The sequence below is a fragment of the Boleophthalmus pectinirostris genome, unplaced genomic scaffold (genome assembly GCF_026225935.1).
Source record: "Boleophthalmus pectinirostris isolate CB_2022bp ecotype Guang Dong unplaced genomic scaffold, ASM2622593v1 HiC_scaffold_20, whole genome shotgun sequence".
Classification (NCBI taxonomy): Eukaryota; Metazoa; Chordata; class Actinopteri; order Gobiiformes; family Gobiidae; genus Boleophthalmus; species Boleophthalmus pectinirostris.
Window position 1 is genome coordinate 109,264 of NW_026571153.1, and position 25,749 is coordinate 135,012.

The following is a 25,749-nucleotide window of genomic DNA, read 5'->3' on the forward strand; positions in this document are numbered from 1 at the left end:
GTGTTCAATTATAAAGTCTTTTATTGTGTGATAATCAGGACATGTGCAGTAGCATGCTAGTTGTTTGCTTTAGTGTTAGTTGTAAACTTTTAAACAAATTTTCTCATGTTTTTATTCAGAAATGCACAAACCACAAAACTCCTGATCGACAATATTTTATTCCAAACCGTTTACGTCGTCGCGGCTCAAGATTAAACTTTAAACAAAAAAGACGTCATTTTATTTTAGAAGAAATTATGAAAAACTTTCACATTTTAAATCACATTTTTAATTTAAAATCTGAACTCCAGAAACACGACACAAAAACACAAACGTACAAAAGTCTCATTTCTTTCAACATTGTCACAAGAATTCGATTAGTGCAAGGCTCCGCCCCCAAAACGCCGGCAGCTGATTGGTCCAGAGTGAAGTGCTCGCCGGCAGCTGATTGGCTGTTCCCTGATTCTCGCTGCGTTACTTTAAACCAATGGTGACGCAGCTCAGAGTCACGTGACGCAGATCGCATCGTCTCATTGGTTGCGCTCTGATTGTCTCAGCAGTGATTGGTCGATTATTGCTGTTTAGCTCAATGCTAAAAGTTAATGCTACACAGGAGGGACCTGACACACAGAGAGGGACCTGACACACACGGGGAGGGCACCTGACACACAGGAGGGACCTGACACACACCGACCTGACACACAGGAGGGACCTGACACACACGGGAGGGACCTGACACACACGGGAGGGCACCTGACACACAGGAGGGACCTGACACACAGAGGGACCTGACACACAGGAGGACACCTGACACACAGGAGGACCTGACACACAGGAGGGACCTGACACACAGGAGGGACAGGAGGACCTGACACACAGGAGGGACCTGACACACACAGGGAGGTGGAAGACTTGTGTTGTTGCTACATTTTGTAGTTTTTACAAAAGTTCAAATTGTTTTTGAGAAAAACATTTTGAAACGTTTCACTTGGATCAGAAAACACTGCAGTCGCCTCCAAAAATCTCGTGAGTCCGGTGAGTCCCGCGTCTCTGTGTGTCTCTGTTGTGTCTCTGTTCGCGTCTTTGTCGTGTCTCTATCGTGTCTCTGTTCGTCGTCTCTGTCGTGTCTCTGTCGTGTCTCTCTGTTCGTGTCTCTGTTCGTCGTCTCTGTTCGCGTCTCTGTCGCGTCTCTCTGTCGTGTCTCTGTTGTGTCTCTGTCGTGTCTCTGTTCGCGTCTCTGTTCGTCGTCTCTGTTGTCTCTGTTCGTCTCTGTCGTGTCTCTGTCGTCTCTGTCGTCTCTGTCTCTGTCGTCTGTTCGCGTCTCTGTTCGTCTCTGTTCGTCGTCTCTGTCGTGTCTCTGTTCGCGTCTCTGTTCGTCGTCTCTGTCGTGTCTCTGTTCGTCTCTGTTCGTCGTCTCTGTTCGCGTCTCTGTCGCGTCTCTCTCTGTTCGTGTCTCTGTCGTGTTCTCTGTCATGTCTCTGTTCGCGTCTCTGTCGCGTCTCTGTTCGCATCTCTGTCGTGTCTCTGTCATGTCTCTGTTCGCGTCTCTGTTCGCGTCTCTGTCTGTCTCTGTCGTGTCTCTGTTCGCGTCTCTGTCGTGTCTCTGTTCGCGTCTCTGTTCTCTGTGTCTCTGTCATGTCTCTGTTCGTGTCTCTGTTCGCGTCTCTGTCGTGTCTGTGTGTCTGTCTCTGTCGTCTCTGTCTGTCTCTGTTCGCGTCTCTGTTCGCGTCTCTGTTCGCATCTCTGTCGTGTCTCTGTCTCTGTTCTCTGTTCGTGTCTCTGTTCGCGTCTCTGTTGTCTCTGTCTCTGTGTCGTGTCTCTGTCGCGTCTCTGTTCGCGTCTCTGTCGCGTCTCTGTCGTCTCTGTCGTGTCTCTGTTCGTTCGTCTCTGTTCGCGTCTCTGTCGTGTCTCTGTTCGCGGTCTCTGTTCGTCGTCTCTGTCGTCTCTGTTCGCGTCTCTGTCGTGTCTCTGTCGTGTCTCTGTTCGCGTCTCTCTGTCGTGTCTCTGTTCGCGTCTCTGTTCGCGTCTCTGTCGCGTGTCTCTGTCGATGTCTCTGTTCTGTTCGCGTCTCTGTTCGTCTCTGTTCTCGTCGTCTCTGTCGTGTCTCTGTCGCGTCTCTGTCGTCTCTGTCGTCGTGTCTCTGTCGTGTCTCTGTTCGCGTCTCTGTTCGTGTCTCTGTCGTGTCTCTGTCTCTGTCTCTGTTCGCGTCTCTGTTCGTGTCTCTGTTCGCGTCTCTGTCGTCTCTGTCCTGTTCGCGTCTCTCTGTTCGGCGTCTCTTGTCGTCGTCTCTGTCGTCTCTGTTCGTGTCTCTGTTCGCGTCTCTGTTCTCTGCGCGTCTCTGTTCGCGTCTCTGTTGTGTCTCTCTGTCGTGTCTCTGTTCGTTCGTCGTCTCTGTTGTCTCTGTTCTCTGTTCGTCTCTGTCTCTGTTGTCGTCGTCTCTGTCGTCTCTGTTCGCTCTCTGTCGCGTGTCTCTGTCGTGTCTCTGTTGTCTCTGTTCGCGTCTCTGTTGCGTCTCTGTCGTGTCTCTGTCGCGTCTCTGTTCGCGTCTCTGTCTCTGTGTCTCTGTTCGCATCGTCTCTGTTCGCGTCTCTGTCTCGTCTCTGTCGTGTCTCTGTTTCCGTCGTCTCTGTCGTGTCTCTGTCGTCTCTGTCGTGTCTGTCGCGTCTCTGTCCGTCTCTGTTCGTCTTGTCTCTGTCTCTGTGTCTCTGTCTCTGTTCGCGTCTCTGTCCGCGTCTCTGTCGTGTCTCTGTCGTCGTCTCTGTCGCGTCTCTGTCGCGTGTCGTGTCTCTGTCCGCGTCTCTGTCGCGTCGTGTCTCTGTCGCGTGTCTCTGTCGTGTCTCTGTTCTGTTCGTCTCTGTTCTGCGTCTCTGTCGTCGTCTCTGTCGTCTCTGTCTCTGTTCGCGTCTCTGTTCGCGTCTCTGTCTCTGTCGCGTCTCTGTTCGTCTCTGTTCGCGTCTCTGTTCGCGTCTCTGTTCGTCTCTGTCTCTGTTCGCGTCTCTGTCGCGTCTCTGTCTCTGTCGCGTGTCTCTCTGTCTCTCTGTTCGCGTCTCTGTCTCTGTTCGCGTCTCTGTCGCGTCTCTGTCGTCTCTGTCGTGTCTCTGTTCGCGTCTCTGTTCGCGTCTCTGTTCTGTCGTCTGTCTCTGTCTCTGTCGTGTCTCTGTCTGTCGTCGTCTCTGTTCGCGTCTCTGTTCGCGTCTCTGTCGTCTCTGTCTCTGTCTCTCTGTTCGTGTCTCTGTCGTCTCTGTTCTCTGTCTCTGTCTCTGTCTCTGTTCGTCGTCTCTGTTCGTTCGTCTCTGTTCGTCGTGTCTCTCTGTCGTGTCTCTGTCTCTCGTCTCTGTCGTCTCTGTCGCGTCTCTGTTCGCGTCTCTGTCGTGTCTCTGTTCGCGTCTCTGTCGTGTCTCTGTCGTGTCTCTCTGTCTGTTCTGCGTTCTCTGTTCGCGTCTCTGTTCGCGTCTCTGTCGTGTCTCTGTCGTGTCTCTGTCTCTGTCTCTCTGTCGTCTCTGTTCGCTCTGTTCGTTCGTCTCTGTCGTGTCTCTGTTCGCGTCTCTGTTCGCGTCTCTGTCTCTGTCGTCGTCTCTGTCGCGTCTCTGTGTGTCTCTGTCGCGTTCTCTGTTCGCGTCTCTGTCGCGTCTCTGTCGCGTCTGTTCTCTGCGTCTCTGTTCGCGTCTCTGTCTCTCTGTTCGTCTCTGTTGTGTCTCTGTCGTGTCTCTGTTCGCGTCTCTGTTCGCGTCTCTGTTCGCGTCTCTGTTCGCGTCTCTCTCTGTCGTGTCTCTGTCCGCGTCTCTGTCGTGTCTCTGTTCTCTGTTCGTCTCTGTTCGCGTCTCTGTTCGTCGTCTCTGTCGTCTCTCTGTCTCTGTCGCGTCGTCTCTGTCGCGTCTCTGTCGTGTCTCTGTCGCGTCTCTGTCGTCTCTGTCTCTGTTCGTCTCTGTCGTGTCTCTGTCATCTCTGTCTCTCTGTTCGCGTCTCTGTTCGCGTCTCTGTCGTGTCTCTGTCGCGTCTCTGTCGTCTCTGTCGTCTCTGTCTCGCGTCTCTGTTCGCGTCTCTGTCTGTCTCTGTCGTCTCTGTCTCTGTCTCGTCTCTGTTCGCGTCTCTGTCGCGTCTCTGTCGTCGTCTCTGTCGTGTCTCTGTCTCTGTCCGTCTCTGTTCGTCGTCTCTGTCGCGTCTCTGTCGTGTCTCTGTCGCGTCTCTGTTCGCGTCGCGTCTGTTCGCGTCTCTGTCGTGTCTCTGTCTCTGTCGCGTCTGTTGTGTCTCTGTCGCGTCTCTGTCGTGTCTCTGTCTCTCGTGTCTCTGTTGCGTGTCTCTGTCGTCTCTGTCATCTCTGTCTCTGTTCGTCTCTGTCGTGTCTCTGTTCGCGTGTCTCTCTCTGTTCGCGTCTCTGTTCGCGTCTCTGTTCTCTGTTCGTCTCTCTGTCGTGTCTCTGTCGTGTCGTGTCGCTGTTCGCGTCTCTGTCGCGTCTCTGTTCGTCTCTGTTCGTCTCTCTGTCGTCGTCTCTGTCGTGTCTCTGTCTCTGTCCGTCGTCTCTGTCGTGTCTCTGTCGTGTCTCTGTCGTCTCTGTCTCTGTCGTCTCTGTTCGTCTCTGTTCGCGTCTCTGTTCGGCTCTCGTGTCGTGTCTCTGTCGATGTCTCTGTTCGCGTCTCTGTTCGCGTCTCTGTCTCTGTGTCTCTGTCGCGTCTCTGTCGCGTCTCTGTTCGTCGCGTCTCTCTGTCGTGTCTCTGTTCGTCGTGTCTCTGTTCGCGTCTCTGTTCGTCTCTGTGTCTCTTGTGTCTCTGTCGTCTCTGTTCGCGTCTCTGTCGTGTCTCTGTCTCTCTGTCCGTGTCTCTGTCGTGTCTCTCGTCTCTCTGTCTCTCTGTCTCTGTCGTCTCTGTTCTCTGTCGTCTCTGTCGTCTCTGTCTCTGTTGTGTCTCTGTCGTCGTTCTCTCTCTGTTCGCGTCTCTGTCTCTGTTCGCGTCTCTGTCGTGTCTCTGTCGCGTCTCGTGTCTCTGTTCGCGTCTCTGTCTGTCTCTGTTCGCGTCTCTGTTCGTCTCTGTCTCTGTTCGTCTCTGTCTCTGCGTCTCTGTCTCTGTTGTCGTCTCTGTGTCTGTCTCTGTCGTTCTCTGTCTCTTCTGTCGCGTCGTCGTGTCTCTGTCTCTGTCGTCTCTGTCGTGTCTCTGTCGCGTCTCTGTCGCGTCTCTGTCGGTCTCTGTTCGTCGTCTCTGTCTCTGTCTGTCGTCTCTGTCGCGTCTCTGTTCGCGTCTCTGTTCGTCTCTGTCGTTCGTCGCGTCTGTTCGCGTCTCTGTTCGCGTCTCTGTCGCGTCTCTGTCGTGTCTCTGTCCTCTCTGTCGTCGTCGTCTCTGTTCTCTGTCGTCTCTGTCGCGTCTCTGTCGCGTCTCTGTCTCTCTGTCGCGTCTCTGTTCTCTGTCGTCTCTGTCGTGTCTCTGTCGTCTCTGTTCGCGTCTCTGTTCGCGTCTCTGTCGTGTCTCTGTCGTCTCTGTCTCTGTCGCGTCTCTGTCGCGTCTCTGTCGTGTCTCTGTCGTCTCTGTTCTCTGTCGTCTCTGTCGTGTCTCTGTCGCGTCGTCTCTTTCGCGTCTCTGTTCGCGTCTCTGTCTCTCTGTCGTCTCTGTCTCGTCTGTCTCTCTGTCGTCTCTGTCTCTGTCCGCTCTGTCTCTCTGTCGTGTCTCTGTCGTGTCTCTGTCGCGTCTGTCGTGTCTCTGTCTCTCTGTCTCTTGTCTCTCTGTCGTCTGTCTCTGTGTGTCTCTGTTCGCGTCTCTGTCGCTCTCTGTCGTGTCTCTCGTGTCTGTCTCTGTCTCTGTCTCTGTGTCTCGTGTCTCTGTCGCGTCTCTGTTCGTCGTCTCTGTCGTGTCTCTGTTCGCGTCTCTGTTCGCGTCTCTGTCGTTGTCTCTGTCGTCTCTGTCGTCTCTGTCGTCTCTGTTGTGTCTCTGTCTCGTCTCTGTTCGCGTCTCTGTCTCTGTTCGCGTCTCTGTCGTGTCTCTGTCGTCTCTGTCGTGTCTCTGTTCGCGTCTCTGTTCGCGTCTCTGTCGTTGTCGTCTCTGTTCGTCTCTGTTGTGTCTCTGTCGTGTCTCTGTCTCTGTCGTGTCTCTGTTCGTCGTTCTCTGTCGTCGCGTCTCTGTCTCTGTGTCTCTGTCTCTGTTGTGTCTCTGTTCGCGTCTCTGTTCGCGTCTCTGTCGTCTCTGTTCGCGTCTCTGTTCGCGTCTCTGTCGCTCTGTCGTCGTCTGTGTCTCTGTCGTTCTCTGTTCGCGTCTCTGTCTCGCGTCTCTGTCGTGTCTCTGTCATGTCGTCTCTGTCGCGTCTCTGTTCGCGTCTCTGTTCGCGTCTCTGTCGTGTCTCTGTCGTCTCTGTCGTCTCTGTCTTGTTCGCGTCTCTTTCGTCTGTCTGTTCTGTTCGCGTCTCTGTTCGTCGTCTCTCTGTCGTGTCTCTGTCATGTCTCTGTCTGTCTCTGTCTCTGTTCGTCTCTGTCTCTGTCGCGTCTCTGTTCGTCGTCTGTCTCTGTCTCTGTCGTCTCTGTCGTGTCTCTGTCGCGTCGTCTCTGTCTCTGTCGTGTCTCTGTCGTCTCTGTGTCGTCGTCTCTGTTCGCGTCTCTGTCTCTGTCGTCTCTGTCTCTGTCGTCGTCTGCGTCTCTGTCGTCTCTGTCGTCGTCTCTGTCGTGTCTCTGTCGTGTCTCTGTTCGCGTCTCTGTCGTCTCTGTCGCGTCTCTGTCTCTGTCTCTGTCGCGTCTCTCGCGTCTCTGTCTCTGTCGTCTCTCTCGTGTCTCTGTCTCCTGTCTGCGTCTCTGTCGTGTCTCTGTTGTCGCGTCTCTGTGTCGTCTCTGTCGCGTCTCTGTCGTCTGTCTCTGTTCGTGTCTCTCTGTCGTCTCTGTCGCGTCTCTGTCGTGGTCTCTGTCGTGTCTCTGTCGTCTCTGCGTGTCTCTGTCGTGTCTCTGTCTCGTCGTCTCTGTTCGCGTCTCTGTCGTGTCTCTGTCTCTGTCTCTGTCGTCTGTGTCTCTGTCGTGTCTCTGTTGTGTCTCTGTCTGTTGTGTCTCTGTCGCGTCTCTGTTCGCGTCTCTGTCTCTGTTCGCGTCTCTGTTGTGTCTCTATCGTGTCTCTGTCTCTGTTCTCTGTCTCTGTCTGCTGTCTCTCGTGTCTCTGTCCTCTGTCGTCTCTGTCGCGTCTCTGTCGCGTCTCTCTCTGTCTTGTCTCTGTCGCGTTTCTGTCCGTTCTCTGTCGCGTTCTGTCTCTGTCGTGGTCTCTGTCGCTGTCTCTGTCGTGTCTCTGTTCGCGTCTCTGTTCGCGTCTCTGTCGTGTCTGTCGTGTCTCTGTCTCTGTCTCTGTCGCGTCTCTGTTCGCGTCTCTGTTCGCGTCTCTGTCGTCTCTGTTCGTCTCTGTCGTCTCTGTCTCTGTCCGTCTGTCTCTGTCGCGTCTGTCGCGTCTCTGTTCGCGTCTCTGTTGTGTCTCTGTCTCTGTGTCTCTGTTCGCGTCTCTGTTGCGTCGTCTCTGTTCGTGTCTCTGTTCGCGTCTCTGTCGTGTCTCTGTTCTCTGTTCGTCTCTGTCTGTGTCTTCTGTCATGTCTCTGTCTCTCTGTTGTGTCTCTGTCGTGTCTCTGTCGCGTCTCTGTGTCTCTGTCTCTTCTGTCTCTGTTCGTCTCTGTTCGCGTCTCTCGTTCTGTCTCTGTCGCGTCTCTCGTGTCTCTGTTGTCGTCTCTGTTGTGTCTCTGTCTCTCTGTCTCTGTTCGCGTCTCTGTCTCTGTTGCGTCTCTGTTGTGTCTCTATCGTGTCTCTGTCGTGTCTCTCGCGTCTCTGTCTCTCGTCTCTGTTCTGTCGTCTCTCTGCGTCTCTGTCTCTGTCGCGTCTCTATCGTGTCTCTGTTCGCGTCTCTGTCTCTGTCTGTCGTCTCTGTTGTGTCTCTGTCGCGTCTCTATTAGCGTCTCTATCGTCTCTGTTCGCGTCTCTGTCGCGTCTTCTGTCGCTCTCTGTCGTCTCTGTCGTGTCTCTGTCTCTGTCGCGTCTCTGTCTCTCTGTTGTTCTCGTCGCGTCTCTGTCTCTGTTGTGTCTCTGTCGCGTCTCTGTCTCTTGTCATCTCTCTGTCTCTGTATGTCGCGTCTCTGTTTGTCGCGTCTCTGTCGGTCTCTGTCGTGTCTCTGTCGTGTCTCTTCTCTCTGTCGTGTCTCTATAGCGTCTCTATCGTGTCTGTCTCTGTTGTGTCTCTGTCGCGTCTCTATCGCGTCTCTCTCGTGTCTCTGTTCGCGTCTCTGTTCGCGTCTCTGTTCGCGTCTCTGCCTGTGTCTTCTGTCACATCTCTGTCTCTCTGTTCGCGTCTCTGTCGCGTCTCTCTGTCTCTCTTCGTCTATCGTGTCTCTGTTCGCGTCTCTGTTCGGTCTCTGTCGGTCTCTGTCGTCTCTGTTGTCTCTGTCGTGTCTCTGTCACGTCTCATGTCTCTGTTGTGTCTCTGTCCGCGTCTCTGTTGTGTCTCTGTCGCGTCTCTATCGTGTCTCTGTTCGCGTCTCTGTTCGCGTCTCTGTCGTGTCTCTGTCGTGTCTCTGTCACGTCTCTGTCTCTGTTGCGTCTCTGTCGCGTCTCTGTCGTCTCTGTCGTGTCTCTGTCGTGTCTCTGTCGTCTCTGTCTCTGTGTGTCTCTGTCCGCGTCTCTGTCTCTCTGTGTTCTGTCCGTGTCTCTGTTCGCGTCTCTGTTCGTCTCTATCTGTCTCTCTGTGTCTCTGTCTCTGTCATGTCTCTGTCTTTGTCTGTGTCTCTGTCGTGTCTCTGTCGTCTCTGTCTCTGTTCTCTTGTCTGTCTCTGTCGTCTCTGTCGCGTCTCTGTCGTGTCTCTGTCGTGTCTCGTCTCTGTCTCTCTGTCGTCTGTCTCTGTCGCGTCTCTGTCGTGTCTCTGTCGTGTCTCTGTCGTCTGTCGCGTCTCTGTCGTGTCTGTCTGTCGCGTCTGTCTCTCTGTCATGTCTCTGTCGCGTCTCTGTTCACGTCTCTGTCACGTCTCTGTCGTGTCTCTGTCGTCGTCTCTGTCGCGTCTCTGTCGCGTCTCTGTCGTGTCTCTGTTGTCTGTCTCTGTTGTGTCTCTGTCTCTGTCGTGTCTCTGTCTTGTCGTCTCTGTCGTCTCTGTCGTCTCTGTCGTCGTCTCTGTCGCGTCTCTGTCGTCTCTGTCTCTGTCGTCTCTGTCTCTGTCTCTGTCGTCTCTGTCTGTCTCTGTGTCTCTCTCTGTCGCGTCTCTGTCGTCGTCTCTGTCGCGTCTCTGTTCGTCTCTGTCTCGTCTCTGTCGTCTCTGTTGTTTCTGTCTGTGTCTCTGTCACGTCTCTGTCTCTGTTGTGTCTCTGTCGCTCTGTCGCGTCTCTGTCGTGTCTCTGTCACTGTCTCTGTTGTGTCTCTGTCTCTGTCGTCCTCTGTCGTGTCTCTGTCGCGTCTCTGTCTCTGTCGTGTCTCTGTCTCTGTCTCTGTCGTCTCTGTCTCTGTTCGTGTCTCTGTTGTCTCTGTCTGTCGTGTCTCTGTCGTTGTCTCTGTCACTCTGTCTCTCTGTCACGTCTCTGTCGTGTCGTCTCTGTCGTCGTCTCTGTCGTCTCTGTCTGTCTCTGTCGTCTCTCGTCGTGTCTTGTCTCGTGTCTCTGTCGTCTCTGTCGTCTCTGTCTCTGTCTCTGTCTCTGTCGTCTCTGTCTCTGTCTCTGTCTCTGTCTGTCGTGTCTCTGTCGCGTCTCTGTTGCGTCTCTGTCGTGTCTCTGTCGTCGTCTCTGTCTCTGTCTCTGTCTCTGTCTTGCGTCTCTGTCGCGTCTCTGTCGTGTCTCTGTCGTGTCTGTCGTCTCTGTTGTCGTCTCTGTCTCTGTACGTCTCTGTCGCGTCTCTGTTGCGTCTCTGTCGTCGTCTCTCGTGTCGTCGTCTCTGTCATGTCTCTGTCGCGTCTCTGTCACGTCTCTGTCGTGTCTCTGTCGCTCTGTCTCTGTCGCGTCTCTGTCGTCGTCTCTGTCGTCTCTGTCGTCTCTGTCATCTGTCGTGTCTCTGTCTGTGTCTCTGTCTGTGTCTCTGTGTCTCTGTCTCTGTCTCTGTGTCTCTGTCTCTGTCGTGTCTCTGTCTCTGTCACGTCTCTGTCGCGTCTCTGTCGCGTCTCTGTCGCGTCTCTGTCGTCTCTGTCTCTGTGTGTCTCTGTCGTGTCTCTGTCGCGTCTCTGTCGCGTCTCTGTCTCTGTTGTGTCTCTGTCTCTGTTCTCTGTCACGTCTCTGTTGTGTCTCTGTGTCTTGTCTCTGTCACGTCTCTGTCTCTGTCGTCGTCTCTGTCGCGTCTCTGTGTCTCTGTCGTGTCTCTGTCTCTCTGTCTGTCTTCTGTCTCTGTCGTCTCTGTCGCGTCTCTGTCACGTCTCTGTCTCTCTGTCTCTGTGTCTCTCTGTCGTCTCGTCGTCTCTGTCGTGTCTCTGTCGCGTCTCTGTCATGTCTCTGTCGCGTCTCTGTCACGTCTCTGTCACTGTCGTCTCTGTCGTGTCTCTGTCGCGTCTCTGTCGTCTCTGTCTCTGTCGTCGTCTCTCTGTCACGTCTCTGTCACGTCTCTGTCGTCTCTGTCTCTGTCGTCGTCTCTGTCACGTCTCTGCGTCTCTGTCGTCGTCTCTGTCGCGTCTCTGTCTCTGTCGCGTCTCTGTCTCTGTCGTCTCTGTCGTCTCTGTCGCGTCTCTTGTTCTGTCTCGTCTCTGTTGTGTCTCTGTCTCTGTCACGTCTCTGTCGTGTTCTCTGTCGCGTCTCTGTCGCGTCTCTGTTGCGTCTCTGTTGCGTCTCTGTCGCGTCTCTGTTGTGTCTCTGTTGTGTCTCTGTCTCTGTCACGTCTCTGTCTTGTCTCTGTCTCTGTCTCTGTCTCGTCTCTGTCGTCTCTGTCGCGTCTCTGTCGCGTCTCTGTCGTGTCTCTGTCGCGTCTCTCTGTCTCTGTTCTCTGTTCTCTGCGTCTCTGTCGTGTCTCTGTCTCTGTCTCTGTCGCGTCTCTGTTCGTGTCTCTGTCGTGTCTCTGTCATGTCTCTGTCTTTGTTGTGTCTCTGTCGCGTCTCTGACGCGTCTCTGTCGTGTCTCTGTCGTGTCTCTGTCGCGTCTCTGTCTCTGTTCGCGTCTCTGTCTGTCTCTCTGTCGCGTCTGTCTCTGTCGCGTCTCTGTCGTGTCTCTGTCGTGTCTCTGTCGTCGTCTCTGTCGTCTCTGTCTCTGTCTCTGTCGTCTCTGTCTCTGTCGTGTCTCTGTCGCTCTGTCTCTGTCGTCTCTGTTGTCTCTGTTGTGTCTCTGTCGTTGTGTCTCTCTCTGTCACGTCTCTGTTGTGTCTCTCTGTCTTGTCTCTGTCACGTCTCTGTCTCTGTCTCTGTCGTGTCTCTGTCGTCGTCTCTGTCGCGTCTCTGTCGTGTCTCTGTCGTCTCTGTCGCGTCTCTGTCGTGTCTCTGTGTCGTCGTTCTCTGTTGTCGTCTCTCTGTTGTGTCTCTGTCGTCGTCTCTGTTGTGTCTCTGTTTGTCTCTGTTGTGTCTCTGTTGTGTCTCTGTCTCTGTCTCTGTTCACGTCTCTGTTGTGTCTCTGTCGTGTCTCTGTCGTGTCTCTGTGTCTCTGTCTCTGTCATCGTCTCTGTCGTGTCTCTGTCGCGTCTCTGTCTCTGTCTGTGTCTCTGTCTGTCTCTGTCTGTCTCTGTCACGTCTCTGTCTCTGTTCTCTGTCTGTCTCTGTTGTGTCTCTGTCGTCTCTGTCTCTGTCGTGTCTCTGTCGTCTCTGTCGTCTGTCTGCGTCTCTGTCGCGTCTCTGTCTCTGTTGCGTCTCTGTTGTGTCTCTGTCACGTCTCTGTCGTCTCTGTCGTCTCTGTCGTCTCTGTCGCGTCTCTGTTGTGTCTCTGTCTGTGTCTCTGTGTCTCTGTCTCTGTCTCGTCTCTGTCTCTGTTGCGTCTCTGTCGCGTCTCTGTCGTCTCTGTTGTTGTCTCTGTGTGTCTCTGTCTCTGTCACGTCTCTGTCTCTGTCTCTGTCGTGTCTCTCTGTCGCGTCTCTGTCTCTCTCTGTTGTGTCTCTGTCGTCGTCTCTGTCTCTGTTGCTCTGTCTGTCTCTGTCTCTGTCGTCTCTGTCTCTGTCACGTCTCTGTCTCTATCGTGTCTCTGTTCGTGTGAACACAGCTCCACAGCGCCTCCTCCTGTGACACATAAACTCTGCAGAGTGGAGGGCTGCTCTTGTGGCTGTCCGGCTCACACACTGAACAGTTTTTAACCGACTCAGAAGAGCAGAGTGTGCAGCCCGAGGGCACAAGGACAGGACCGTGTGACATCAGCTGTTTCCTGTTTCCATGGAAACTGTGCAAGAGGTTCTTTGCGGGTACTCTCAGTGGGTACTCTCAGTACTCGTTGGACATGTGGGTACTCTCTGTGGGTACTCTCTGCGGGTACTCTCAGTGCTCGTTGGGCATGTGGGTACTCTCTGTGGGTACTCTCAGTGCTCGTTGGGCATGTGGGTACTCTCTGTGGGTACTCTCAGTGCTCGTTGTGGGTACTCTCACTGTGTGGTACTCTCTGTGGGTACTCTCAGTGCTCGTTGGGCATGTGGGTACTCTCTGTGGGTACTCTCAGTGCTCGTTGGGCATGTGTCGGATGGTGTGGAAGATCCAGTCCATCTTGGTGCTCCAGCCTCCGTGATGAGCGTCGTTCATTTGTTTACTGAAGTATTCCAGCGCCTCCTGCTGGCTCTTCTCTGCAACAACAACACACAGAACAATAATAATAGTACTACTACTACTCCTCCTCCTACTACTACTACTAATACTGCTACTACTGTTACTATTACTACTCCTACTACTACAGTGTTTCCCACACATAGGTCAGTTCCTGCTGCAGCTCCACAAAATGAAAACCGAGCGCCACAAATTGATTCTGCCTTTTTGTTTTTCCGCTCTTCTGTCTCAGAGATCAGCAGCTGCACTCAGGTCACTGGGGGAGCACTTCAGAAAGACCTGCACTATTTACTCTCTGGACTCGACTCTCTGCCCGCGGCGCTGGAACGAGGAACTGTTCCTCCGGGTGTTTACAAACTGTAATCGGATGATTTGCTGCGTGGGGCGTGGAGCTCTGTGCCGGACCTTTCAGTCGTGGTCACTGGGCCCGGCCCGGTCCGGTCCGTAGTCTGACCCGGGCTCCTCACACACAATAAATGGGCCAGAAACCAAAGAGGTCTCTCATGATCGAGCACCGGAGTTATTTTTCAGAAAGCCACGTATAATTCGGTTAAATTCTGAGAGGACATATGCACCAAACAGACTCATGATGTTTCAGTATTTTGTAGATTCTGATCGGTGGGGGGGCCTTGGCCGTGTGAGGGGGGCCACACGATGCTACTTGGTCTGAGGGAAACACTGTTGCTACTAATACTTCGTGCTGTCTTAGTCCTGGTCTGGTCCCGGTCTTAGTCCTGGTCTTGGTCTCACCCAGGGCCAGGGTCTTGCGGAGGTAGGCGATGTCGTCAAAGCTCTGGAGTTCGGGCATCCCGCTGCCGAGCATCAGAGAGAAAAGGTTTATGAAGAGCGACGCGTGACTCCGGATCGCCAGGTACGCCGCGTAACACATCTCCTGGAACCTGCCGACAGACAGGTGAGACAGGTGAGACAGGTGAGACAGGTGAGACAGGTGAGACAGGTGACGGTACGCCGCGTAACACATCTCCTGGAACCTGCCGACAGACAGGTGAGACAGGTGAGACAGGTGAGACAGGTGAGACAGGTACGCCGCGTAACACATCTCCTGGAACCTGCCGACAGACAGGTGAGACAGGTGAGACAGGAGCGACAGGTGACAGGTGAGACAGGTGAGACAGGTGAGACAGGTGAGACAGGTACGCCGCGTAACACATCTCCTGGAACCTGCCGACAGACAGGTGAGACAGGTGAGACATGTGAGACAGGTGAGACAGGTGTGACAGGTGAGACAGGTGAGACAGGTACGCCGCGTAACACATCTCCTGGAACCTGCCGACAGACAGGTGAGACAGGTGAGACAGGAGAGACAGGTGAGACAGGTGAGACAGGTGAGACAGGTACGCCGCGTAACACATCTCCTGGAACCTGCCGACAGACAGACAGGTGAGACAGGTGAGACAGGAGCAGACAGGTGAGACAGGAGTGACAGGTGAGACAGGTGAGACAGGTGAGACAAGTGAGACAGGTACGCCGCGTAACACATCTCCTGGAACCTGCCGACAGACAGGTGAGACAGGTGAGACAGGTGAGACAGGTGAGACAGGTACGCCGCGTAACACATCTCCTGGAACCTGCCGACAGACAGGTGAGACAGGTGAGACAGGAGCGACAGGTGAGACAGGTGAGACAGGTACGCCGCGTAACACATCTCCTGGAACCTGCCGACAGACAGGTGAGACAGGTGAGACAGGAGCGACAGGTGAGACAGGTGAGACAGGTACGCCGCGTAACACATCTCCTGGAACCTGCCGACAGACAGGTGAGACAGGTGAGACAGGTGAGACAGGAGCGACAGGTGAGACAGGTGAGACAGGTACGCCGCGTAACACATCTCCTGGAACCTGCCGACAGAGACAGGTGAGACAGGTGAGACAGGAGCTGAAGACAGGTGAGACAGGTGAGACAGGTGAGACAGGAGCGACAGGTGACACAGGTGAGACAGGTGAGACAGGAGCGACAGGTGAGACAGGTGAGACAGGTACGCCGCATAACACATCTCCTGGAACCTGCCGACAGACAGGAGCAACAGGTCTAGTCCTGGTTTAGCCCTGGTCCTGGTCTAGTCCTGGTCCTGGTCCTGGTCCAGACCTCGGGAAGTCCTTGGTCTTGGTGGACTCCTGGTCTAATCCTTGTTTAGTACTGGTCCTGGTCTAGTCCTGGTCCTGGTCCTGGTCCAGACCTCTGGAAGTCCTTGGTCTTGGTGGACTCCTGGTCTAATCCTTGTTTAGTCCTGGTCCTGGTCTAGTCCTGGTCCTGGTCCTGGTCCAGACCTCTGGAAGTCCTTGGTCTTGGTGGACTCTGGAGCTCCCTTGCTGATGACGATGAGGAAGTCCTGCGTGAGGACGAAGGGCACACGCTCTCGTTTGTATCCGAACTTCTTCTTCTTATGATCCAAGAAATGCCCGAAGTCGATGTGGAAGAGCTGAGAAGAAAAGACCCGGATCAGAACCAGTCTACAGAAAAGACCCGGATCAGAACCGGTCTACAGAAAAGACGCGGATCAGAACCGGTCTACAGAAAAGACCCAGATCAGAACCGGTCTACAGGGTCCAGACTGGTCTACAGGAGGATCTACAGGGGTCTGTTGGGTCTAGAGGAGGATCCTAACCAGTCTACAGGGGGTCTGTTGGGTCTAGAGGAGGATCCTAACCGGTCTACAGGGGGTCTGTTGGGTCTAGAGGAGGATCCTACCAGTCTACAGGGGTCTGTTGGGTCTAGAGGAGGATCCTAACCAGTCTACAGGGGTCTGTTGGGTCTAGAGGAGGATCCTGTCTACAGGGGGTCTGTTGGGTCTAGAGGAGGATCCTGAGGGGGTCTGTTGGGTCTAGAGGAGGATCCGTCTACAGGGGGTCTGTTGGGTCTAGAGGAGGATCCTGACCGTCTCAGGGGTCTGTTGGGTCTAGAGGAGGATCCTAACCAGTCTACAGGGGTCTGTTGGTCTGGGGTCTAGAGGAGGATCTGGCCGGTCTAAGGGTCTGTTGGGTCTAGAGGAGGATCCTAACCAGTCTACAGGGGGTCTGTTGGGTCTAGAGGAGGATCCTAACCGGTCTAAGGGGTCTGTTCGGACCTGGCCGTTCTCCTTGATCATGATGTTGGAGTTGTGTCGGTCTCCGATTCCGAGGATGAACGTCGCGACGCAATAACCGGCACAAGAACGAGTGAAGAGATCAACGGCACGATCGTACCTGCGGACGACAAGAACCAGAGAGAGAAGAGAAAGAGAGAGAGAAAACACCGTGAGAAAGAGGAGAAGAATAACGAGAGTGAACAGCACAGAGAGTTAGAGGAGGAGAAGAGGACTGAGGACTTTGAACCATCAGGAGTAGTAGTATTTGCAGTAATAGTTGTAGTATTTGTTGTAGTTGTAGTATTTGTAGTAGTATTTGTAGTAGTACTCACGCCTCTCCTCTGTTCTTCTCTTTGATCCAGTGGTGCAGTGTGTTGGAGTTAAACTGCAGCGCCCCCTTCAGGCCGCCTTTACACTGGATCTGCATGATGGTGTAACTGTTCTTCACCGCCTCAATGAGCCCAACACAGTCCCCGATGGACAGACAGCCGTACGGCAGCATCCTACCACACAGTACAAGTACTACTGAGTACTGCTGAGTACTGCTGAGTACTACTGAGTACTGCTGAGTACTACTGAGTACTACAGAGTACTACAGAGTACTGAGTACTACTGAGTACTACTGAGTACTACAGAGTACTACTGAGTACTACTGAGTACTACTAGAGTACTACTGAGTACTACAGAGTACTACTGAGTACTACTGAGTACTACTAGAGTACTACACTGAGTACTACAGAGTACTACTGAGTACTACTGAGTACTGCTACAGAGTACTACTACTAGAGTACTACAGAGTACTACTGAGTACTAGTACTACTAGAGTACTACTGAGTACTACAGAGTACTACTGAGAGTACTACAGAGTACTACTAGAGTACTACTACTGAGTACTACAGAGTACTACAGAGTACTACTACTGAGTACTACTAGTACTACAGAGTACTACAGAGTACTACTAGAGTACTACTACTACTGAGTACTACTGAGTACTGCTGAGTACTACTGAGTACTACTACAGAGTACTACTAGACTGTACTACAGCTACTGAGTACTACAGAGTACTACTGAGTACTACTGAGCTACTACTACTGAGTACTACAGAGTACTACAGAGTACTACAGAGTACTACTGAGTACTACAGAGTACTACAGAGTACTACTACTACTGAGTACTACAGAGTACTACTGAGTACTACAGAGTACTACTGAGTACTACAGAGTGAGTACTACTGACTACAGTACTACGAGTACTACAGAGTACTACAGAGTATGAGTACTACTGAGTACTACTGTACAGAGTACTACAGAGTACTACTGAGTACTACAGAGTACTACTGAGTACTACTGAGAGTACTACTAGTACTACTGAGTACTACAGAGTACTACAGAGTACTACTGAGTACTACTGAGTACCACAGAGAGAGTACTACAGAGTACTGCAGTACTACTAGAGACTACAGAGTACTACACAGAGTACTACGACAGAGTACTACTACTGAGTACTACAGAGTACTACTGAGTACTACTAGAGTACTACAGAGTACTACAGAGTACTACTGAGTACTACAGAGTACTACTGAGTACTGGTACTGAGTACTACTGAGTACTACTGAGAGTACTACACAGAGTACTAGTACTACTGAGTAGTACTACTACAGAGTACTACAGAGTACTACTGAGTACCACAGAGTACTACAGAGTACTACTGAGTACTACTGAGTACTACTGAGTACTTTGAGTACTACAGAGTACTACAGAGTACTACTGAGTACTACAGAGTACTACTGAGTACTACTGAGTACTACAGAGTACTACTGAGTACTACAGAGTACTACAGAGTACTGCTGAGTACTACTGAGTACTACAGAGTACTACAGAGTACTACTGAGTACTACTGAGTACCACAGAGTACTACAGAGTACTACTGAGTACTACGAGGTACACAGAGTACTACAGAGTACTACTGATACTAGAGTACTACAGAGTACTACAGAGTACTACTAGAGTAACTACAGAGTACTAACTGAGTACTACTGAGTACTACTAGAGTACTAGTACTGGCACAGAGTACTACAGAGTACTACTGAGTACTACTGAGTACTACTGAGTACTACTACAGAGTACTACTGATACTACAGTACTACTAGAGTAGAGTACTACTGAGTACTACAGAGTACTACTGAGTACTTACTAGAGTACTACTAGAGTACTACTACTGAGTAACTACAGAGTACTACTGAGTACTACTACAGAGTACTACTGAGTACTACTGAGTACTACTGAGTACTACTAGAGTAATACTACTACAGAGTACTACTGAGTACACTGAGTACTACTGAGAGTACTACTGAGTACTACTGAGTACTACTGAGTACTACTAGAGTACTACTACTACTACTACTGAGTACTACTGAGTACTACAGAGAGTACTAGTACTACTGAGAGTACTACTACTAGAGTACTGACTGAGTACTGAGTACTACTGAGTACTTACTGAGTACTGAGTACTACTACTAGAGTACTACTGAGTACTACTACTGACTACTGTACTACTACAGAGTACTACAGTACTACTGTACTACTGAGTACTACTGTACAGTACTACGAGTACTACAGTACTACTGAGTACTACAGAGTACTACTGAGTACTACTACAGTACTACTACTGAGTACTACTGACTGAGTACTGAGCTGAGTATACTGAGTACTGCACAGAGTAAGTACTACAGATACTACTGTAGAGTACTGGAGTACTGCTACACTAGTACTGAGTACTGCTGAGTACTACAGTACTACAGTAAGTACAAGAAACAGAGTGTAACTACAGTAATACACAGAACATTTGCCAGAGTCACAAACCTCTGACCTGAGTTCATTTTTAATCAGACTCGGGTTTATTTGTGTCATGAAACAACCTGAGGCTTAAACTGGATCTAGATTCAGATCAGGATTTCAGGATCAGCCTGGACCTGTTAAGCCACTTTGATGGAAAAAAAAAAACCCTGGTTCAGTTCTGGCTCAGTCCTGGTTCAGTTCTTCTTAAAGTTTAAGGGTTAAATCTGTAAAAGGGTAAAAGTCTCACCTGAGGTCCAGACCCTGGTTCTGCCAAATGTTCTCCATGATTTTAATGATCTGCAGCGTCAGCATGTCCTGCCTCAGGTCTGCAACAAGAGGGCGCTGTCAGCCGCACACTAACCCAGAGTTAAACTAACACTAACCCGGAGTTAAACTAACACTAACCCGGAGTTAAACTAACCTAAACACGGAGTTAAACTAACACTAACACCGGAGTTAAAACTAACACTAACCCGGAGATAAACTAAACTAACACTAACCCGGAGTTAAACTAACACTAACCCAGAGTTAAACTAACACTAACCCGGAGAACTAACACTAACCACTAACCCGGTTAGTTAAACTAACACTAACCCGGAGTTAAACTAACACTAACCCGGAGTTAAACTAACACTAACCCGGAGTTAAACTACCACTAACCGGAGATAAACTAAAACACTAACCGGAGTTAAACTACACTAACCCGAGTTAAACTAACACTAACCCGGAGATAAACTAACACTAACCCAGAGTTAAACTAACACTAACCCGGAGTTAAACTAACACTAACCCGGAGTTAAACTAACACTAACCCGGAGTTAAACTACCACTAACCCAGAGTTAAACTAACACTAACCCGGAGTTAAACTAACACTAACCCGGAGTTAAACTAACACTAACCCGGAGATAAACTAACACTAACCCAGTGTTGGTGGAAGGGTGAGGGTTTATCTGTCGGGTTTGGTTTGTGTCGGTGTTGGGTTTTGGTTCGTACCGTCTCCGTTCTTGAAGATGATCTCGTTGTTGGTGAACAGGAGCTCGGACATGATGTCGGGGTTTTCCCAGTTCAGCCACAGGGGGCGTTTCGCCGAAGACAGAATCCGGCACTCATCCAACCTGAGGCATGAAGAAGAGACAATGTGAGGGTAAAGAGGAGGTACCCTAACCCTCTGTGGGGCATTAAAGAGGAGGTACCCTAACCCTCTGTGGGGTATTAAAGAGGGGGTAGAGGGGTACCCTAACCCTCCCTGAGGGGTATTAAAGAGGAGGTACCCTAACCCTCTGTGGGGCATTAAAGAGGGGGTACCCTAACCCTCTGAGGGGTATTAAAGAGGAGGTACCCTAACCCTCTGAGGGGTATTAAAGAGGAGGTACCCTAACCCTCTGTGGGGCATTAAAGAGGAGGTACCCTAACCCTCTGAGGGGTATTAAAGAGGAGGTACCCTAACCCTCTGTGGGGTATTAAAGAGGAGGTACCCTAACCCTCTGTAGGGGTATTAAAGAGGAGGTACCCTAACCCTCTGAGGGGTATTAAAGAGGAGGTACCCTAACCCTCTGTGGGGCATTAAAGAGGAGGTACCCTAACCCTCTGTGGGGTATTAAAGAGGAGGTACCCTAACCCTCTGACCCTAACCCTCTGAGGGGTATTAAAGAGGAGGTACCCTAACCCTCTGTGGGGCATTAAAGAGGAGGTACCCTAACCCTCTGTGGGGTACCCTTAAAGAGGAGGTACCCTAACCCTCTGTGGGGCATTAAAGAGGAGGTACCCTAACCCTCTGTGGGGTATTAAAGAGGAGGTACCCTAACCCTCTGAGGGGTATTAAAGAGGAGGTACCCTAACCCTCTGTGGGGTATTAAAGAGGAGGTACCCTAACCCTCTGAGGGGTATTAAAGAGGAGGTACCCTAACCCTCTGAGGGTATTAACTGTAACATGTCTCATATCCACATCTCCATGTTCCTTTTATTGTTTTGAAAATTCTATATTCATCCAAACTAACATACTGTGGGAGCCTGGGGGCTGGTACTGGTAGTAGTACTTGTAGTACTCGTAGTACTTGTAGTAGTACTTGTAGTACTCGTAGTACCTCAGGGAGCCGAGCTGGTGCACTGGGTTGAGCGGCGACACAAACCCCTGAAGAGCCTCCATGAAGTCGGGACGAGACATGTGCTCCACCAGGAACTTCATCTGCACCTGCCAACCAACCAGGGCAGGGTTACACCTGTCTGAGGTCAGAGGGAGAGGAGCACCTGTCTGAGGGTGGGGTGCACCTGTCTGAGGTAGGGGTGCACCTGTCTGAGGGTGGGGCGCACCTGTCTCTCACCTTTTGTGTCTCGTCCTTCTTCTCCTGTTTCAGTGTGTCCGTCAGATTCACCAGTTTGTCCATCGCCTCCACCTGAGCACACAACATGACCCGACTGTGACCCGACTGTGACCCGACTGTGACCCCCAACATGACCCGACTGTGACCCGACTGTGACCCGACTGTGACCCGACTATGACCCCCAACATGACCCAACTGTGACCTGACTGTGACCCGACTGTGACCCCCAACATGACCCGACTGTGACCACACACATGACCCGACTGTGACCCGACTGTGACCCGACTGACTGTGACCCGACCCCCAACATGACCCGACTGTGACCCGACTGTGACCCCAACATGACCCGACTGTGACCCGACTGTGTCCCCAACATGACCCGACTGTGACCCAACTGTGACCCGACTGTGACCCGACTGTGACCCCAACATGACCCGACTGTGACCCGACTGTGACCTGACTACAACCACAGCCCAAATATAACACAACTTCAACTAAACACTATAGAAATAAAACATTATACATAAACATTATAAACAGACTTTATCCAGGCCCCTGAAGCCCCTCCTCCCCTCACCTGTCTGCTCAGGTACATGCCCCTGCCTCACCTGTCGGTTCAGCTGCTTCAGGTACATGTCTCACCTGTCGGTTCAGGTGCTTCAGGTACATGTCTCACCTGTCGGTTCAGGTGCTTCAGGTACATGTCTCACCTGTCGGTTCAGGTGCTTCAGGTACATGTCTCACCTGTCGGTTCAGGTGCTTCAGTCGTTCAGGCAGGTGTCTCACCTGTCGGTTCAGGTTTCAGTCGTTCAGGTCTTCAGTGGTCATGCTTCAGGTAGCATGTCTCACGCTTCGTCGGTTCAGGTGCCTCACCTGTCGGTTCAGGTGCTTCAGGTACATGTCTCACTCTTCAGTCAGGTTCAGTGCCTCACCTGTCGGTTCAGGTGCTTCAGGTACATGTCTCGCTTGTCGGTTCAGGTGCCTCACCTGTCGGTTCAGGTGCTTCAGGTACATGCAGCAGGCCAGGTGCGTCGGTTCAGGTGCAGAAGGCAGGCTCCAGGAGGAGCCCGAAGCGCCGGGACACAGTTTTGTTGTGCATTTCAGATTTGAGGTGCCAGAAGAAGAAGTGTCCGATCCTCTGATTGGTCAGAGCCTTTTTGATCAGGAAACGAGCCAGAGGATTGTCCAGGTACATCTCATACTTCAGCACCTGCCGGCAGACAGGGACAGACAGGGACAGACAGGGACAGACAGGGACAGACAGGGACAGACAGGGACAGAGGGTCGTGCTACATCAGTCCAGCTCCACATTTGGACTTTTGTTCAACTCTGATCGAACTGTTTAAAAACATTTGGAATTTCAAAATAAACAGATTTTAACTTTTTTTTTTTTTTTTGAGCAGCTTCAGTTTTTCATTCAGTTTTTATTTCAGTCAGAACAGAAACTCTTCAGTCTGAGCAGCGTCACAACAACGAGGTTTACTGATTTTTATAGAGAAATATAAGTCACCTGTACTGCAGTACTGTTGTAGTATTCATAGTAGTACCTGTACTAGCTGCAGTAGTAGTATTTGTAGTATTTGTAGTACCTGTACTAGCTGTAGTAGTATTTTAGTAGTAGTTTGTAGTATTTTGTAGTACCTGTAGTACCTGTACTAGCTGCAGTAGTAGTATTTGTAGTATTTGTAGTATTTGTAGTATTTGTAGTACCTGTACTAGCTGCAGTAGTAGTATTTGTAGTATTTGTAGTATTTGTAGTACCTGTACTAGCTGCAGTAGTAGTATTTGTAGTATTTGTAGTATTTGTAGTATTTGTAGTACCTGTACTAGCTGCAGTAGTAGTATTTGTAGTATTTGTAGTATTGTAGTCCTGTACTAGCTGCAGTAGTAGTATTTGTAGTATTTGTAGTATTTGTAGTACCTGTACTAGCTGCAGTAGTAGTATCTGTAGTATTTGTAGTACCTGTACTAGCTGCAGTAGTAGTATTTGTAGTATTTGTAGTACCTGTACTAGCTGCAGTAGTAGTATTGTAGTATTTGTAGTTAGTACTGTACAGTGCAGTAGTAGTATTGTAGTATTTGTAGTATTTGTAGTACTGTACTAGCTGTAGTAGTAGTATTTGTAGTATTTGTAGTATTTGTAGTACCTGTACTAGCTGCAGTAGTAGTATTTGTAGTATTTGTAGTATTTGTAGTACCTGTACTAGCTGCAGTAGTAGTATTTGTAGTAGTTTGTAGTATTTGTAGTACCTGTACTAGCTGCAGTAGTAGTATTTGTAGTATTTGTAGTATTTGTAGTACCTGTACTAGCTGCAGTAGTAGTAGTAGTGTTTGTAGTATTTTGTAGTACCTGTACTGAGCTGCAGTAGTAGTAGTATTTGTAGTAGTACCTTGTAGTATTTGTAGTACCTGTACTAGCTGCAGTAGTAGTATTGTAGTTTTGTAGTATTTTGTAGTACCTGTAGTACCTGTACTAGCTGCAGTAGTAGTATTTGTAGTAGTAGTTTTAGTAGTATTTGTAGTATTTGAACTGTAGCTTAGCTGCAGTAGTAGTATTTGTAGTATTTGTAGTATTTGTAGTACCTGTACTAGCTGCAGTAGTAGTATTTGTAGTATTTGTAGTATTTTGTAGTACCTGTACTAGCTGCAGTAGTAGTATTTGTAGTATTTTGTAGTACTGTAGTAGTGTAGTATTTGTAGTATTTGTGTACCTGTACTAGCTGCGTAGTAGTATATTTGTAGTATTTGTAGTACCTGTACTAGCTGCAGTAGTAGTAGTATTGTAGTATTTTGTAGTACCTGTACTAGCTGCAGTAGTAGTATTTGTAGTATTTTTGTAGTACCTGTACTAGCTGCAGTAGTAGTATCTGTAGTATTTGTAGTATTTGTAGTAGTACCTGTACTAGCTGCAGTAGTAGTATTTGTAGTATTTGTAGTATTTTGTAGTACTGTACTAGCTGCAGTAGTAGTATCTGTAGTATTTGTAGTATTTGTAGTACCTGTACTAGCTGCAGTAGTAGTATCGTAGTATTTGTAGTATTTTGTAGTACCTGTACTAGCTGCAGTAGTAGTAGTATTGTAGTAGTACCTGTACTAGCTGCAGTAGTAGTATTTGTAGTACCTGTATAAGCTGTAGTGCAGTAGTAGTTTTGTAGTATTTGTAGTATTTGTAGTACTGTACTACTAGCAGTAGTAGTATCTGTAGTATTTGTAGTATTTGTAGTACCTGTACTAGCTGCGTAGTAGTATTGTAGTATTTTAGTATTTGTAGTACCTGTACTAGCTGCAGTAAATACTGGGACAGTTTGTCGTCGCTCAGACCTTGGACCAAACACCTCAGAGCAAATTCTCGGACGACAGGATCCGGAAAGTTCCAGTCCAGCAGCTCCAGAGCCGACTCCGGCTCGATGAGAGGCCACTCCTTCAGCAGGCAGTACATCTGCAGTACAAGTACACAGAAAGTACACAAATATATACAAATACATATGTTTAATAATGAGAGGCCACTCCTTCAGCAGGCAGTACATCTGCAGTACAAGTACACAGAAAGTACACAAATATATACAAATACATATGTTTAATAATGAGAGGCCACTCCTTCAGCAGGCAGTACATCTGCAGTACAAGTACACAGAAAGTACACAAATATACAATACAGTACATATGTTTATGAGCCACTCCTTCAGCAGGCAGTACATCTGCGTACAAGTACAAGAAAGTACACAAATATATACAAATACATATGTTTAATAATGAGAGGCCACTCCTTCAGCAGGCAGTACATCTGCAGTACAAGTACACAGAAAGTACACACAGTACTTCATACTGAGGATGAGACAGTTTTCCTCACAGCAAAGACTGAAACTGATCATGACGGTCGACACACACTTTTTTAACACAACACACACTTTAACAGAACACACACACTTTAACACAACACACTTTAATACACACACACTTTAACACAACACACACTTTAATACAACACACACTTTACAACAAACACACTTTAACAACAACACACACTTTAACACACACACATTTAACACACACACTTTTCACACTTTACACAACACACACTTTAATACAACACACACTTTAACACAACACACACTTTAAACAACACACACTTTAACACACAAACACTTTAACACACAACACACACTTTAACACAAACACACACTTTAATAATACAACACACTTTAAACTTTACACACTTTACACAACACACACTTTAACACAACACACACACACACACACTTTAACACACACACACTTTACACACACTTTAACACAACACACACTTTAACACAACACACACTTTAAATACACAACACACTTTAATAAACACAACACACACACACTTTAATACAACACACACTTTAAACAACACACACACACACTTTAACACAACACACACTTTAATACAACACACACTTTAAACAACACACTTTAAACACACACACTTTAACACAACACACACTTTAACACAACACACTTTAACAACAACACTTTACACACAACACTTTAATACAACACACACTTTAACACAACACACTTTACACAACACACACTTTAACAAACACACACTTTTAACACAAACACACACACTTTAACACAACACACACTTTAAACACAACAACACTTTAACACAACACACTTTTAACACACACTTTAACACAACACACACACTTTAATACAACACACACACTTTAACACAACACCACACTTTAACACAACACACACTTTACACACACACACTTTACACAACACACACTTTAACACACACACTTTAACACACAACACACACTTTAACACAACACACACTTTAACACACACACTTTACACAACACACACTTTAACACAACACACACACTTAACACACACACACTTTAACACAAC

At 49.5% G+C, this 25,749-nt stretch overlaps 1 protein-coding gene, 1 long non-coding RNA gene and 1 pseudogene across 2 annotated transcripts; all 3 read right to left on the bottom strand.

The window, feature by feature from the left end:
- Window positions 1–630: 630 nt before the first annotated feature.
- On the bottom strand, window positions 631–1,000 carry LOC129409852 (uncharacterized). The gene is made up of 3 exons (XR_008632617.1): window positions 848–1,000; window positions 768–786; window positions 631–658 (listed from the first exon to the last, which is right to left on the bottom strand). It is a non-coding gene; the product is annotated as an uncharacterized LOC129409852 (long non-coding RNA).
- A 2,178-nt stretch (window positions 1,001–3,178) lies between these two features.
- On the bottom strand, window positions 3,179–9,928 carry LOC129409875 (U1 small nuclear ribonucleoprotein 70 kDa-like; the record flags this gene model as incomplete). The annotated part of the gene is made up of 2 exons (XM_055156770.1): window positions 3,179–3,258; window positions 9,775–9,928. Coding segments are annotated over 2 exons (234 nt in total), but the record flags the coding sequence as incomplete, so codon positions are not given.
- Window positions 9,929–12,486: 2,558 nt separating this feature from the next.
- Window positions 12,487–25,749, bottom strand: part of LOC110174559 (phosphatidylinositol 4,5-bisphosphate 3-kinase catalytic subunit alpha isoform-like) — a 34,549-nt pseudogene continuing 21,286 nt past the window's right edge.